General features: G+C 28.8%; 2 protein-coding genes across 2 annotated transcripts; both read right to left on the minus strand.

Moving 5' to 3' along the window:
- Positions 1-4,565: 4,565 nt before the first annotated feature.
- On the minus strand, positions 4,566-7,425 carry LOC119661955 (pancreatic triacylglycerol lipase). Its single transcript, XM_038071478.1, has 5 exons — positions 7,320-7,425; positions 6,222-6,605; positions 5,900-6,142; positions 5,640-5,828; positions 4,566-5,236 (listed from the first exon to the last, which is right to left on the minus strand). Exons 1-5 carry the CDS (start codon positions 7,372-7,374, stop codon positions 4,566-4,568), a joined length of 1,542 nt encoding a protein of 513 aa, XP_037927406.1. The 5' UTR covers positions 7,375-7,425.
- Positions 7,426-14,045: 6,620 nt separating this feature from the next.
- Positions 14,046-15,870, minus strand: LOC119690159. Its single transcript, XM_038105158.1, has 2 exons — positions 15,788-15,870; positions 14,046-15,195 (listed from the first exon to the last, which is right to left on the minus strand). The coding sequence occupies exon 2, from the start codon at positions 15,125-15,127 to the stop codon at positions 14,099-14,101; it is 1,029 nt and encodes a 342-aa protein (XP_037961086.1). The 5' UTR covers positions 15,128-15,195; positions 15,788-15,870; the 3' UTR covers positions 14,046-14,098.
- Between the last annotated feature and the right edge of the window lie 150 nt (positions 15,871-16,020).

Consider the following 16,020-nt stretch of genomic DNA (forward strand, 5'->3'; position numbering starts at 1 on the left):
AGCAACGTTTTTAAATTTAAAATTAATTTAAAAATATAAAAAATACAAAATACAAAATAATATAATAATTAAAAACTGTTTTACTACCAAATGACTTGCATTCCTTTTAAATTTTATTTGTTTTTTGGTTTGCCATTGTTCGATCATTATTTAACGAAATATATAGTTCTTGAGAAAAAACTTTCTTTTAAATCATATTACAAAAAATTCCCTACTTTATAAGAACATTGGTTTTTGGCTTGAAAATATCGTTAGTCTTGGAAAAATCAGTCTTCATCTTTTTGTACGGTAGATATAACCACGGTTGCCACTTGAAAATTTTTTTCTGTACCAAAATTGGTTTAAAAAGGTACCATTTCTGTAAAAAAAGGTCCAAAATTTTTCTATTGTCTTTTTATAAGAAAATACAATTTATATAAAATGTACAAAAAGTATAAAACAATGCAATATCCACAATAAAGTTGGGTCGACGAAAATGTACCATTTTTTGAACATGAGTACCAGCGTACCAAACGGAAAAAAAGTACCAATTTTGGTACTAAAGTACCATAAGTGGCAACCGTGGATATAACTAAGATTTCTACAATAATGTCAAAAGTTCTAATCGCCATAACAAGACTATAAACCGCAAAACAGGAAATAAATCCACATTATTCTAGTGAATTTTTACTAAATAAAGATAATATTGTGAGGATATCAAAAGAGAAGGTGTGTTCATGTATTTCTCATAAACATTGGGCCATAAGAATACTACTAACGCGATTGCACACACCTCGTAAAAAGCAGCAATGTGATTATAATAATAATAATAATTTTTTTAAATTAGTTATCACATATATCGTAATTATATTATTTATAATTTTCCAACAACAGCATTAATTCCTAAACACAGAGTTCTTTAAAATAAGGACAAGTACTGATTAAACAAACTTTTTATTGGGTAAATCAAATGATTATCATAGTCAACTAAGGCAATTGCGTAAACTTTATATTAAACTGAATGAAACAATACAGTACAGCAGTCATAAGACTATTTATAAGAAATCTGTGTTAAACCCCATGAGAATTATAAATTGCATATGTATATTTTTTTTTACTAATTGTATATAGTAAGTGCAGGCATCAATTGGGTGTTAGTATGGTTTATTTTTCTACGTCGATAAGCTCACAAAATATAAATAAGTATAGTTTGTTCTTTAGTATTATCTCTAAATTTTTTTCAGATAATAAAAAAAAAATATATAAAAACTTTTATATATAAGACAATAACATTAACTTGCCTGTCTTAATTAAGTTCAACTCGTATTGTTATTAAGTTTTAATTCTGATATTTGAATTTCGATAACTTTAGAAATTAATGAATAATTTGCCAGCTGAATGAATAAAAAAAATATATTAATAATTAATAGATCATTGTTGTCCAGAATCTATCTACTCTGTAGACATATGTTGCGTCTGATCTAGTTTCACATAAAATTAACAAACATCCCATAAAGTGGATGATATCTTCTTTCCTGGGAATGTTTGGGATGTTTGAACTTTGTATAGTTCAACCTTAACAATTCTATTCTTGTTAATAGGATTTTTCTATTCTATTCATTCAATATAGTAAGAAGATTTGAAGTTTTGTAATATTGCCATAGAACATTGTCTTTTGTTTGGCTTGAAAAGTCCGGGGTAGGGAATTTCAAACAAATATTTTAATTTGAATACTGTTGTGTTCACATCAGTTGCATTATAATTTAAAAAAAAATTTATTTTAATAAACAAATATAGATAGCATTGAAATTTTAATTTATAAATTTATTTTCAGTGTTTTTCCTTAAAAAATATTTTATTAAAAAATCGTTCGATTCTCAATTGTCAATAAATTCTAATAAGACTACATGTTTATAAGAAACCAAGAAAAAAATTAGAAAAAATTCTTACTCCTGCAAAACTATATTATTAAATGCAGCAGTTCTTCTCTTTAAGGTGAGTTCAACATTTTATAATTAGAAAAGCTTCTTGAGATATATGGTAAGATAGCGAAGTAATAGTAAAATAATTATATCATAAGTTAGAGAACAGAAGAAAGATTTATTTGAAATCATACTTATCATGGAATCATATGCTAAGAAGGTCCTTTAACAGATATTCATCTTATGTATTATTGCCACTGATTATAGTCCGTTAACTGATTTGAAAATTCTCCTTCCTTAAGTGCCACAAAAGATAACAACTCTGTAGCTTTAAAATTATTCTTTAACATAAATTAGAAGTTTTCTGAAATGGTATTCTGTACTAATAAGGATTCTTGTGAGTTTCCTTCGTTATTTAACATCATTTCAATTAAATAACTTAACAATATATAACTTTTAACTATATAGGACAGTGTACTAAAATAAAAGGGCTTCTTGGGCTAAAATCTAATTCTCTGCAAATACCCACATTTCACTATAAATCTTCCTTGTTAAACTTCAGAGAATAAACTAGATGGCGTTGCATTTTCAACTTTTAAATTTATGTTTAAGTTTACACATCAAATTTTTTTTCTTTTGCAGTATTGTAACAAACAATTAAGGAGAAAATAATTATATATTTCTGACCCACCAGAGGGAGAAATTCAAAAATGCCAGATTATCAAGAAGTCTCTTCTTATTCACAAAATATGACTGTCGCTGAAAAGATAAATATGTTGCGTTCAGTCTTCGAAAGATATCTTAAATCGCTCGATTTTCTACTAACATGCTTCATAAAATGTGCCCAAAGTGAGGATTATAACAAGTTTATTAACATATATCCCAATGATTTTAAGACGAATAACACCTACGACATTAATGCACTCAGAGCAGTTATAGAAGAGATACCACCGTTAATAGTGGTTTGGAAACGTATTAAGAGCAATGAAATCCACCGTTTAAAACCTGAAGTATTGAATCTTTTATTTTGGCTATTTTTAGAAAAAAAATGCGCTAACATTTTTGAATGTACCCTCTATGATATAGTGGAGTTAAGAAAGCTTCTACCAACTACTACGATGGCAGACCCCGACTACGTCTTCAAGATATTGCCAACTACTGACAGATTTAATGATGTTGTCAAGCAATATCATGATGTACCCATCCACACTGCATTTTTCGATCCACAAATGGAAACATTTTTTCATATTTTTAGTAAAGGATTTGATACTCTTGACAAAATAATTTTACGAAATGATTTTGAAAGGGCTTTTGGAATGGGTGAAAAGATTTGGATAAATTCTATGTTAGGCACAAAAATTTGTTGCGTTGGAGTGGTTTCATTCGTGGCACACAGCGAAAGGATGAAAGTTATCGAGAACATTAGTGATCATTGTACCGAACTATATGACAGTGATTTGGCCAATTTAAAATTTATAATGGTGTATAAGACCAAAGACCCTGGACTTGTCGATAAAATGTGTGAAGTTATGATATTTTTATACAACAACAAGAAAGCAATTATATTAGGCTCAATGGTGGCCATAGTAGGAAAGTTTATTTTCAAAAATGGTAAGAATATCGCCTCGATAACGTTTGAACCTAAAAATGTTATAACACACATCACCAGCAAAGTCCACGAAGCTTTCTTTATTGGATGGAAGGTTATTAAAGATTTGGCAACCCATGTTTGCAAATGAATAGAAATTTGTTGTGAATTTGTTGCTATTGTTATGATTAATTCAAGTTAATAAATAATAATCTAAAATTATCTTGCCATCCATTATTTAATAAAATGATAGGTGAAATACTGTATATAACATATGTACATTTAACATAGTTTAAGCTCAAATTGTGTTATGTGTAAACATATGTGAAAAAAGTTAGGATATTTTCCCCGAAAGTAACGATTATGAATGACCCTCTAAGTTGATAAGTAATATTTTTAGATTGATATATAAAAAAACATTTAACACATTCGTGCATAAGATTAAGGTTCAGCTGCTTGTAAGTTTTATATTTCGAAAATTCGGAAGATGATATGGGAACAAAGATTGAATCAATATATATTTCATATTTTAGAATCTATGATAAGGAGTTTTAGATGTTCTACACAATCCTTAGAACTGATGCAAGTTAAACATACGTTACTAGTTTTTGTTGAATATTTTTTATGTTGTAGCCCGTGCGGATCTGATTGTAAAATCCCTTTAGGAGTGGAGAACGGCACTTTGTTGTCGTTATTGACTAGTGGCTCTGGGACATAGACCGTCTGTTCTTGGAACCAAATATATTTTGTCGGGTACATTTACTTAAAAACATGAATTTTTATTATTATACATACGTTTATATAAGATGGGAAGTCAATGACACTTAGCTAGGCATCTCTCGAAAGAAATCGAGGTACTGTTACATGCCTTTTTTTTTTAAAAAAAAAAACAAATTTTTTAAAGTAGAGAAATTATCTGAATCTCTACCCTCCTACGTTTCTGACTACGGGTCTTATCAATGGATATACTGTACAAACACCTAAACTAAACCTGAACTATTTAAAAAAACAAATTTCCATTTATCTCAAAACAAAAACAGTTTTTTGAAATTTTATAATTAAAATATTTATTTAATTTATTGTAAACGGGGCACTTTAAAAAGACTATTGTCAACGAATCCGGAAGTTAAGTTCTGGCGATACTCATTCCATATAAAGTTATCATTAGCAATATTTTTGTCTTTTTTCCCATTTGCATTAATAGTCGCTTGATTGTTATTGATATCCGTATCATCTAAATCTTGTTCCTCAATAGAATTATCTTTAGAATTATTTGTTGTTTCGTTGGTGTTTTCATTTTCGAAAAATGTCCAATTATTCATAGCAATATCAGATGTAAATGATTCAATGGAATATGGCAAATTGTTGAAATTCGAATCCAATTTTCCCCACTCATCGATTTGTCTAAGTAAAGGCTCGCTGTTTTGTTTGGGTTGCGGAATTGTTATAGATGGGGTTCGATTTGTTGAAATTGTTGATGATGTTTTACTATCTTTCATGCCTAATATAGGTAAGTCGGTCCATTTACCCAAAGCAAAAGGTGAGCTGTCGTTTGTATTTATGAAAAACATGCCTCTTGTAGTAGGCCTAATGCTATCACCAGCTTCTACTAAGAAATTTGTTGGCGGGCACATACCGAGTATATAGGCAATGTATGAGCTACACGCCCAACCCCAAAAACCTTTACGTGAGCGTATCGATTCTAAAAAATAAGCTGGAGCACGTTGATGACTACAAGCAAAAGGATCTGAAATTTTATAAAAAGTTCATTAAGTATGTTATATACTGTATACTTAGAAAATATAGAATGAATGAGTTAGCAAAAAAGTTACTATATAGACTATATTGTTTGTGGTTTTTATATAAAAACTTTAAAGTGCGATATCTAAAAACTAAGTTGTATTGAGATATAGTGTAGTAAAAAAAGTTGTACAGAATACGTAAAATAGGCATGCCCAAGAAAACGTAATCACGTCCAACTTTGGTTCAGTAATACCTGGCTTCAATACCTGGCATATCAAAGTTCAGAATGAATGATGCGAACATTATATATTTTTATATTATTATACATTTTTTTCAAAAAATTCTATTTTTCAAAATCCAATGATGAGTCAATGACTACGATATGTATCTTCTTAATTACTACTTACTTGTTCCTTGTATATAACAACCGGGCTGCATTATTCCACCATTCATGTAAAAATCGGCATGGCCGCATCTTTCCAATTTGCCTTGAACCATTGCGTTTGTATGTATAACATCTACGTATGCAGCATCACTGGGATCCAATTTATCACTATTGGGTGCAGTTATAAATAATGGCATGGCTGGATCCAAAGCTATTAATCAAAGAGTGTATTATTAAATCGTAAATATCAAAGTAATTTCTTTATATTGGTAATATATTTACCTGTTATTCTTGGCAGCTGATATGTAGGCAAATTTCTGGCTACGTAATTAGGTACTTGTGCCCCTAATGAAAATCCGATTAAGTGTACATCAGAGTTACCGAAATCTAGTAAACGTTCAATTAATTGCGCCACACAAGCACCTGTATGCTTGGTATTATGTACAGAGCTTATATAGCAAGGGCCCGGTGTTAATATGCTCCAATCGACATAAATTATATTGAAATTTGCTTTTGACAGGTATTCTAAATTTTGAAAGAAACAGAAATGCAATGATTTTAAAATTATATTTATGATATCACTGAATATTTACACCCACCACACCTTCGCGCATTACATGCAACGGATTTAGAAACATATCCGAGTTATAGCCGTGTATGATTATTTTCGTTGGATATTGTGGATTCAAATATGAATCGGTTATATTTGATTTCTCCAGCGTGTCATCTACGTACAAATACTGACGATCCATCATATTTTTGCGTGTATATAAATAAAATTTAATATCATTATCGGGACATTTACGATCAATTACCCATCTGCATGGACCAATGACAATATCACGCGATTTCATTGACGCCGGAGTTGTCGTTGGTTCCGTAACTGGATCTTTCAATATGCTTACATTACTTTGATGATTATTATTGTTAACACCATAGACATGGTTATGATGATGTGTTTTAGTAATGCAAATGGGTGAAAATATTGCTGAAAAAGATGTGATAGTAATATTATAATAGTAATATAAAATTAGTAATATATATATTTTAATATATAATAATATATACTATAATATTATCATATCAAGCCTAGAGGTCGATTAAAATTACTGAGATCAACTCAATGAACTGCCTGAGTAATAGTCTATAGTATTCCCCATGTAATTGATTATTAAAAATTTTAATGTTATTGTTCTGTATATCTTGTTAAGGTTAAGTATTAACATTCTTTTGGAAATATATTTAATAATAAAATTATTTTTTGAATATTATTATTCATTAAATGCGCAGGTCACACTGATAGAAGTCTTAAATGACTAATAGCGACCCTACGACCCTCGAAGTAATACTAACGTAGTCCTGGGGTACGATAAGGTCTCTAGAAATAATAAAGAGGAGTGGTTTAGTCCCGGCGAGTCGGGCACTCACTTTCCGGGGCGTCGGATTATGGTCAGTACGTAGGCATACCACTCCTCCTTGGTTTAAAGGTTACGTCTGATTTTGCAATTATTTTTATAATTATAATTAATTACTCTTATTTTCTCACAGAGATAGGTTTTCTTATTATAATTCTATAATATTAATTTCTTTGCTTTAAGAACAGTAAAAAAGTATTATTAAATTTGGATCATTGAATCAAAGTGTTTAAGGAGCAGTTAAGTCTAAGTATATAATATATAGTAGATTGATACCATTCACATACCAATTCCACAGAGCACCAATATCCAATGATGACGTCCTTTCGAAAATAGACACATATTCAGAAATTTTTATTAGTTTATTTTATTATATTATTTATTTTTTCACTTTTTAAGTCTTTTTGCTATAAATTTACACAATTTAAACAATTGTATTATTGACTTATTTTAAGTTTTACTATTATTTTTCATACACTTAATATAATCATTATTAGATTTCACTATAATTAAACTCCAATTTAAAACCTTTGGCAAAAGAATTGAAATTGCGAGAATTTTTAGCGACTTTATCGCACCGAAAACGAGGTATAATAGAGCTTTAACCAAGCTCTATACAAATGAACTGAAAGAAATTTGTAGTAGAAGAAGTGGGAGTTCTATGCCACATAGAACTAATATGCGAAAAATCTTCAAATATTTGAAAAAATTAAAAGTTAAAAAATTAGAGACTTGAGCTCACTCGGTACCGCGTTCCGCAATTACAGAGCGCGTAAATTGCATAGACTAGAAATGCTGACCAACTTTTGAAATGTAGAACGTGCCACTGATACTCAAGCGCTGAACTTGTCTACTTAAATTTAAATTAGCCAAGGTTCGAGTTAAGCACTTCTCAGTTAATTAAATATGTCCAGCACGTGCGAAGAGCGATGAATTATGAGTTCGTTTTGAGCAAGTGACTCTTGCGCGGCACCAGCCAAAGAACAGCGATGTGATTTCAGCTTGCAGAAGAGTGGATGGATGTCTTTCACTTTTTGTGGCTTCCATTGCAATGAGAGACGTTAATCCAGTAATACCTCTACTCTATTCACAACAACGAAATTTCTTGTTTTTTTTTTTTTATTTTTTGGCTTAACTTTATTTTTACCTCAAATAGTACGCGCTCCCGTTAAACTTTTACTTAAAAGTGTTGACGAAATTATGAAAATCAACTTGAACTCAATTTCATATTCGTGCTTTTATTTAGTTTTGGATTTGTCTATAAGACCTTAAATGTTATCGCTGCATTTTTTATTATTTATTATTTATTGTTTATTGTTTTCTGTTTTATTGTTTAATTGTTTATGCATTGATAAGCTGATCAAGTTTGCAATTCGATATTTCCACAAAAGTGCAAAACAATAGCCGAGGTGAGTAATTCAATTTTGTTAGGGAAATTAAAAGTAAAAAGGGTGTGAGTAGGGTATTCTGTGTATAGTTGAAAGTTATAGTTCAAGTCATAGAACTATATAGAAAGAGATGAATAAAAAGGGAAAAAGTTGGGAAAAACGTTAGGGAAAGAGATGAATAAAAAGGGAAAAATTTGAGAAAAACATTAGGGAAAGAGATTTGTCTTTAAATCACCTAGAGCAGGGCTGTCCAGACCAGATGCGATCACGGGTCAATGCATATCACTGTACAGATTAAAGGGCCGCAGAAACAAATACAGACGTTAATACTTGTTTTCGATAAAAATAAATATACGATTGTAATGTTAAATTCAGTTTTACTAATTTATCAATTTAAATTTATTCTTTTAGTATATCACAAATATAAAATAATGTAGTTATACCAGTAAACTAAAAGAAAATTTGCGTAATTATAGTAGATTGAAAGATATCGCGGGCCGCACAAAGATAAGACACATGTGGCCCGCGGGGCGCACTTGTGCAGCCGTGATCTAGAGTGTTAATATTACAAGTAGATATATTTAAAAGTTAAAATTTGCAATCTTTATAGTTTGAAATTAATTTGAACAACAGAAAAAATGAGTGAGTAAAAAAAAGAGATAAACAAAAAGGGGAAAGATATGAAAAAAAGAGAGAGAGAGATTTGCTTTAAGTCGGTTTGTGTTTTTGGATTACAAATACTTAATGTTTAATAGTTAAAATCTATAATATATAGAGTAGAAAATTTCTTCGAGTTATAGAAAATTAGAGTGAGTGAAAAAGAGACTCATAAGGAGTGAAAAATGTGAGAAAAAAGTCAGAGAGAGAAAGAAAGAGATTTATCTTTAAGTGATCTTATGTGTTTGTATTACAAATATCATATATAATATAAAGTAGATCTCCATTATTACAAATCTCCTGATACAAAACGTAACTACTGATTAAAAAGAAAATAGAATAATTGAAAAACGTATAACTATTCTTGAATGTACAGGGTTATTGAATCTGTAGATCCTGAATTAAATGTAATAAAATACACATCTTATTGAAACTTCGATCATATTTTTATTTCAATATATTGTTTGAACCGTGCCGTAAGATATGATATACAACCTTATTCAAATGCTCTCCAAGGACATCATACAGTATTAAATGCTTTTGACGTCATTTATGGTGACTTCTCGGCATATAGCTGACAATAGCTCAAAAAGAAAACGTACACCTTCTTGACTAATTAACATCACAAAGCGTGGAAATAAATGTCCATGAAATATATCTGTCCAAAACAGGATCTATTGTGTTGTTTGTTGTGCTTATGGCACCTTAATTTTGAAACAACATAACTTCCATAATTATTTATATCTTTGTTTCCAAAAGTGGTAATCATGTACCCGTAGCGATTAAAATAAACGGCTTGGGCTAACTTCATATATTTTCAGAGAGCTGTGAAGGCAGACCTTCAGACCATATACAACATTATCTATTGATTTCAAGAGGATATGATGGTTTTTTGACTTGTCGATTTTTACTACCACAGATGTCAATGTCAAATACGACAATTTTATTTGCTGACATATACACCTTTCTGTATTTTAGATTGTTATAATAATTTGATCAAAATATCAACAATAAGTTTGTTTTATTTACATTTACTTTCGGGACCACAAAATGGATATCCCTGTGTGTGACAACAAATATTTACGGATGCAACGGGTTGATATCATATAGTAAAATCCACGAATTGTTTTTTCACAAATCTGTCCGTATACAACAATTGTTTCAATATGTTTCAAGAAACATTCCGATAGGAGTTCCGAAAAAACAACACCACGATCGTTGAAATTTTACACTCATGTGTCTAACCTACAGTTACAGATACTCTACACGAATCTGAGCGTTACTAGATGTAGAACTGTGTTAAAAGCACAACCCAACCGCTCTAATCATAATCGATTAATTTGATTAGAATATTCGATGAATAAAAATTAAATATTAGTCTATTTACTTTGAAATAATACTGTTTGTGCATATGTATATACTGCGTATTAATTTACACCACAGATTGATTGTATGCTTAACACATAGTGTAAACATTTTCTTCACAAACTTTGTATAAAAAAACTTTTACTGTCTTCATTAAAATAAATAGATTAATTGTTTTGGGTAAACGGCTAAAGCAATTATTCTATTATTTTTTCCTTAGAAAATGTCATCACTCTTTAAAACAACATAGACCTTCTAATAGGAATAATCACACCGTCAATATGTAATCACTTTTTCATGATAATAAATAACCAATTTTATAAATTCTTTAATGCTCGTAAACAAACCCTATAAAATGGTGGAATCAGATAAGAAACCTATGTTCGAATTTTATAGGTAATTAATTGATCACATTTGAAAAAAAGTTCTTGTACTTATTAGTTCCGACATGTCGAGAAGCGAAGCAATTGGAACGACGTGACTGCTCTGGATTATGTTTTTAAGTGAAAGTTTTTAGAACCGGACCAGATGCAAATTCATTTATTTATTTTAAAAATTATTTCATTATTGTATATTTTTTAATTAAATTAAATTAAATTAAATTTGATACTCTGCTTACTCAGCCGTTGCTTTTCAACTATAATTAACACTAATAAACAAAGTAGCGTACAATAAACTGAGTTCTTTCTCCGTCAATGCGATTTTCATGATAATAAATTATTTTGTAGAAAGAAGTAGAAAAAATAAAAAAAAACCTATAACAACGACTTGTTGATGCGCTACACGAGAAAATTATTTATTTGCCAAGAAATTACTAGTAGCTCTAAAATCTTAAGACAGCGTGAAATCATGTTTAAGAAGCAATAAGTTACTAAAAAATATAAGTTAAGTTACTAAAAAAAACCAGATGGGATATGATCTAATAAAAGTAGTGAATCCCTATAATTACTACTAGATACTCATTTCCTGGGAATCTTTTACTTCGGCAGCTGCTTCCTTAGAGTACTCAAATTTCTAATCGGTTAACTCTATTAAGTTAAACCTACAGACACTCGAATGTGCCATTTTTAGTTTCAAGCTCCACAAATCACCAATACCGGATCATGTATATCCAATTGGGCTTCAAATTTCCTGGGAGTAAAAACGTAATCGGCTTTTGGCCTTTTTAAGACATTGTTTTACTTTTAACCATTTTATAATCCAGTGAAGGGAGGGAGGTTAGAGTTGTTTTTATTGTTAACGTAGGCAAAATCTCTAATAATAGCCCTAATGAACCCCGTCCGTCCGACTATATTGCAAGGGGCACTATACACTTTTTTCCAGTATTTTGTAACTAACATAATTTATTAATGGCAATATCTCTTACTTATATTAGTATACCTGTATATTATTATATTAATATTAAGAAACATATAGAACTGCATTTAATATGTAACAATTAATCGGAGTTGACTCTTCTGTGATGTATATATATTTTTTTTTAAATTCACAATAGCTGAAGACAACAATGTCCTTCAATTTTTAAAAATTTTGTCTTAGCAAATAACTTATAAAATTTAATATACATTGAAAAAAATTTCCATGTACGTTTTAGAAGAAAGCATGTAAGGTTATATATAATAGAATATATAGATTTAATTTTATTTTAATACACACAACACCCAACAGTATATACATATTTGACTTGTGGCGCTTTTCAATTGAGATAGCAAAATACTTAAGTCAGTGGCCAAGTCAGATCTCAGTTTGAACTTCTCTTCAGTTTTCTACGCCGTCTTGTATGCTTGCCAGTTTTATATAGCGGGTTTCACAATAATTAATAAATGAATTATTTTAGGAAAAGTTAAATAATTATATATTAAAAAAAAAAAGGATCAGTTACTTAAGAGTAAGAAACGCAAAATGTATTTAAGTAAAAGATATATACATGTATATAATATATAGTAAAATAGATAGTTCTTCTAAATAAATAATTTTTGAGTCTTAACAATTTGATTAGACGTACTTCTTGATATGTTGATATAAATAAAAAATAATTTTCTACTGGACAGACAGACGGCTGAAAAAGTTTTAAAATATTGAATGAATTAAAATATATGAAGAACTAAGATAGATAGTTTCGCTTATAAAAATATTTTAAAATATTGCGTCTATAGTGGTTGAATAGTGTTATATTTAGTTTGCTGATCGTGATAGCTAATATATTTTGAAATTGATGAAGCTTTTACACAACCGTCAATTCTAACCCCTACTGTTAATTTTTTTTGGTACGAAAGTGAAGACCTTAATGTGGAAGTAATGTAGTTCCAACAGGACGGTGCCATAAGACACAAACTATAGAGCACGTCCTGTTTTGGCTTTGTTGATCGAGGTATTTCGCGGACTTGGTCACTTCAGTTTGTTTTGTGGAGTTACTCAAAGCTCCACAAGTGAGTCCTTAAATTTACAACGCTGAAGTATGTCCCGACAAGTTATTAAAAATTGTTAAATACAATAAAATGAGATGAAATATTATATAAAAAATTAAAATGTAATTGAATTAAATAATATATAATAAAATAATGTATAACAATTTAATATAAAGTAAAAAATATGAAATAAATAAATTAGAATGAAATGAAATGATAATAAAATAAAATATAATTAAATAAAATTAATCAAAATATAATAATATTTAATAGTATATAATACAATAAAACAAATAAAATAAAATAATATAAAATAAAACGAAATAATATAAGATTAAATAAAATAATATTTAATAGTAAATATTATAATAAAATAAAATAATAAAAAATAAAACAACAGAATATAAAATTATACAAAATATAATAAAAAAAAAAATAAAAAAAGTGAATAAATAAAAAAAAATAAAAAAAACATAAAATAAAATGGAATAATATAAAATTAATAATAGAAACAAATTAATAAAAGTTATTACAAAAAAAAAATTAAAGAAATTGAATTAAAATCATATTATTTATGTAAGCGAGTGCTTTTACAATATCATATGGATTTGTTCAACATGAAATTGGTACTATCACTCCAACTCCACTCCAATCTGTTCCAATCACTGTTTGAAAAATGAAATCAATCGTCTTCAACCTAAAATTTAAATTTCTAGGTAATACAAAAATTTTTAATTGTTTCAGATAAAAGATATATATGTTTATTATTATTATTTTGGAGTTGAATATCTCTTTGCGATGTCTTATTCCACTAGCACAATTATTGAAAGACTCTATCTGAACATTAGAACAAATTTATAAATTTAATTATATAAATTCATCACTTAAAGAATATATATAAATAAAAAACGACTATTGTGTCTTCTTCATTATATAGTAATGACACAAGACACAATATTATATTATATTATATTATATTATACTATATTATATTATACTATAATATACTACACTATATAATATTATGTACTATTAGTAATAACTTTAATAAAACTAAAATAGCGTAACGTGTGCGCATATATATTTCACATTCTTTTAATTTGGACTAGCAATAATATTTAAAGTATACAAAATTTTATAGATATCAGACTGAAAAGCAATTTTTGAGATCTGTAATGTATGTATGTAACATATTTATTAACTTGAATTAATCATAACAATAGCAACAAATTCACAACAAATTTCTATTCATTTGCAAACATGGGTTGCCAAATCTTTAATAACCTTCCATCCAATAAAGAAAGCTTCGTGGACTTTGCTGGTGACGTGTGTTATAACATTTTTAGGTTCAAACGTTATCGAGGCCATATTCTTACCATTTTTGAAAATAAACTTTCCTACTATGGCCACCATTGAGCCTAATATAATTGCTTTCTTGTTGTTGTATAAAAATATCATAACTTCACACATTTTATCGACAAGTCCAGGGTCTTTGGTCTTATACACCATTATAAATTTTAAATTGGCCAAATCACTGTCATATAGTTCGGTACAATGATCACTAATGTTCTCGATAACTTTCATCCTTTCGCTGTGTGCCACAAACGAAACCACTCCAACGCAACAAATTTTTGTGCCTAACATAGAATTCATCCAAATCTTTTCACCCATTCCAAAAGCTCTTTCAAAATCATTTCTTAAAATTACTTTGTCAAGAGTATCAAATCCTTTACTAAAAATATGAAAAAATGTTTCCATTTGTGGATCGAAAAAAGCGGTGTGGATGGGTACATCATGATATTGCTTGACAACATCATTAAATCTATCAGTAGTTGGCAATATCTTGAAGACGTAGTCGGGGTCTGCCATTGTAGTAGTTGGTAGAAGCTTTCTTAACTCCACTATGTCATAGAGGGTACATTCAAAAATGTTAGCGCATTTTTTTTCTAAAAATAGCCAAAATAAAAGATTCAATACTTCAGGTTTTAAACGATGGATTTCATTGCTCTTGATACGTTTCCAAACCACTATTAACGGTGGTATCTCTTCTATAACTGCTCTGAGTGCATTAATGTCGTAGGTGTTATTCGTCTTAAAATCATTGGGATATATGTTAATATACTTGTTATAATCCTCACTTTGGGCACATTTCATGAAGCATGTTAGTAGAAAATCGAGCGATTTAAGATATCTTTCGAAGACTGAACGCAACATATTTATCTTTTCAGCGACAGTCATATTTTGCGAATAAGCAGAGACTTCTTGATAATCTGGCATTTTAGAATTTCTCTCTCTGGTGGGTCAGAAATATATAATTATTTTCTACTTAATTGTTTGTTACAATACTACAAAAGAAAAAAAATTTGATGTGTAAACTTAAACATAAATTTAGATGTTGAAAATGCAACGCCATCTAATTTATTCTCTGAAGTTTAACAAGGAAGATTTATAGTGAAATGCGGGTATTTGCAGAGAATTAGAAATCAATAAATATTTGAAGTGCTTTTATTTGATTTGAGTCCAAGAATCGCTTTTAGTTTAGTGCATCGTCCTATATAGTTAAAAGTTATGTATTGTTAAGTTATTTAATTGAAATGATATTAAATAACGAAGGGAACTCACAAGAATCCTAATTAGTACAGAATACCATTTCAGAAAACTTCTAATTTATGTTAAAGAATAATTTTAAGATACAGTCCTTATCTTTTGTGGCACTTAAGGAAGGAGAATTTTCAAATCAGTTAACGGACTATAATCAGTGGCAATAATGCATAAGATGAATATCTGTTAAAGGACCTTCTTAGCTTATGATTCCAGAAGAATCATGATTTCAAATAAATCTTTCTTCTGTTCTCTAACTTTTGATATAATTATTTTACTATTACTTCGCTATCTTATATCTCAAGAAGTTTTCTAATTATAAAATGTTGAACTCACCTTAAAGAGAAGAACTGCTGCATTTAATAATATAGTTTTGCAGGAGTAATAATTTTTTCTAATATTTTTTCTCGTTGTTTTATTAGAATTCAACAATAATTTAAAATACAAATTGTAGTTATTTTTTAATAAAACTTTTTTTAATGAAAAAATTTAAAAATAAATTCAGAAGTTGAAAATGCAATGCTAACTTTTTTATATTTGAAAGAAATATTAATATTAGAAATATTAAT

The sequence above is a fragment of the Teleopsis dalmanni genome, chromosome X, assembly GCF_002237135.1.
Source record: "Teleopsis dalmanni isolate 2A chromosome X, ASM223713v2, whole genome shotgun sequence".
In the NCBI taxonomy this organism is placed as follows: Eukaryota; Metazoa; Arthropoda; class Insecta; order Diptera; family Diopsidae; genus Teleopsis; species Teleopsis dalmanni.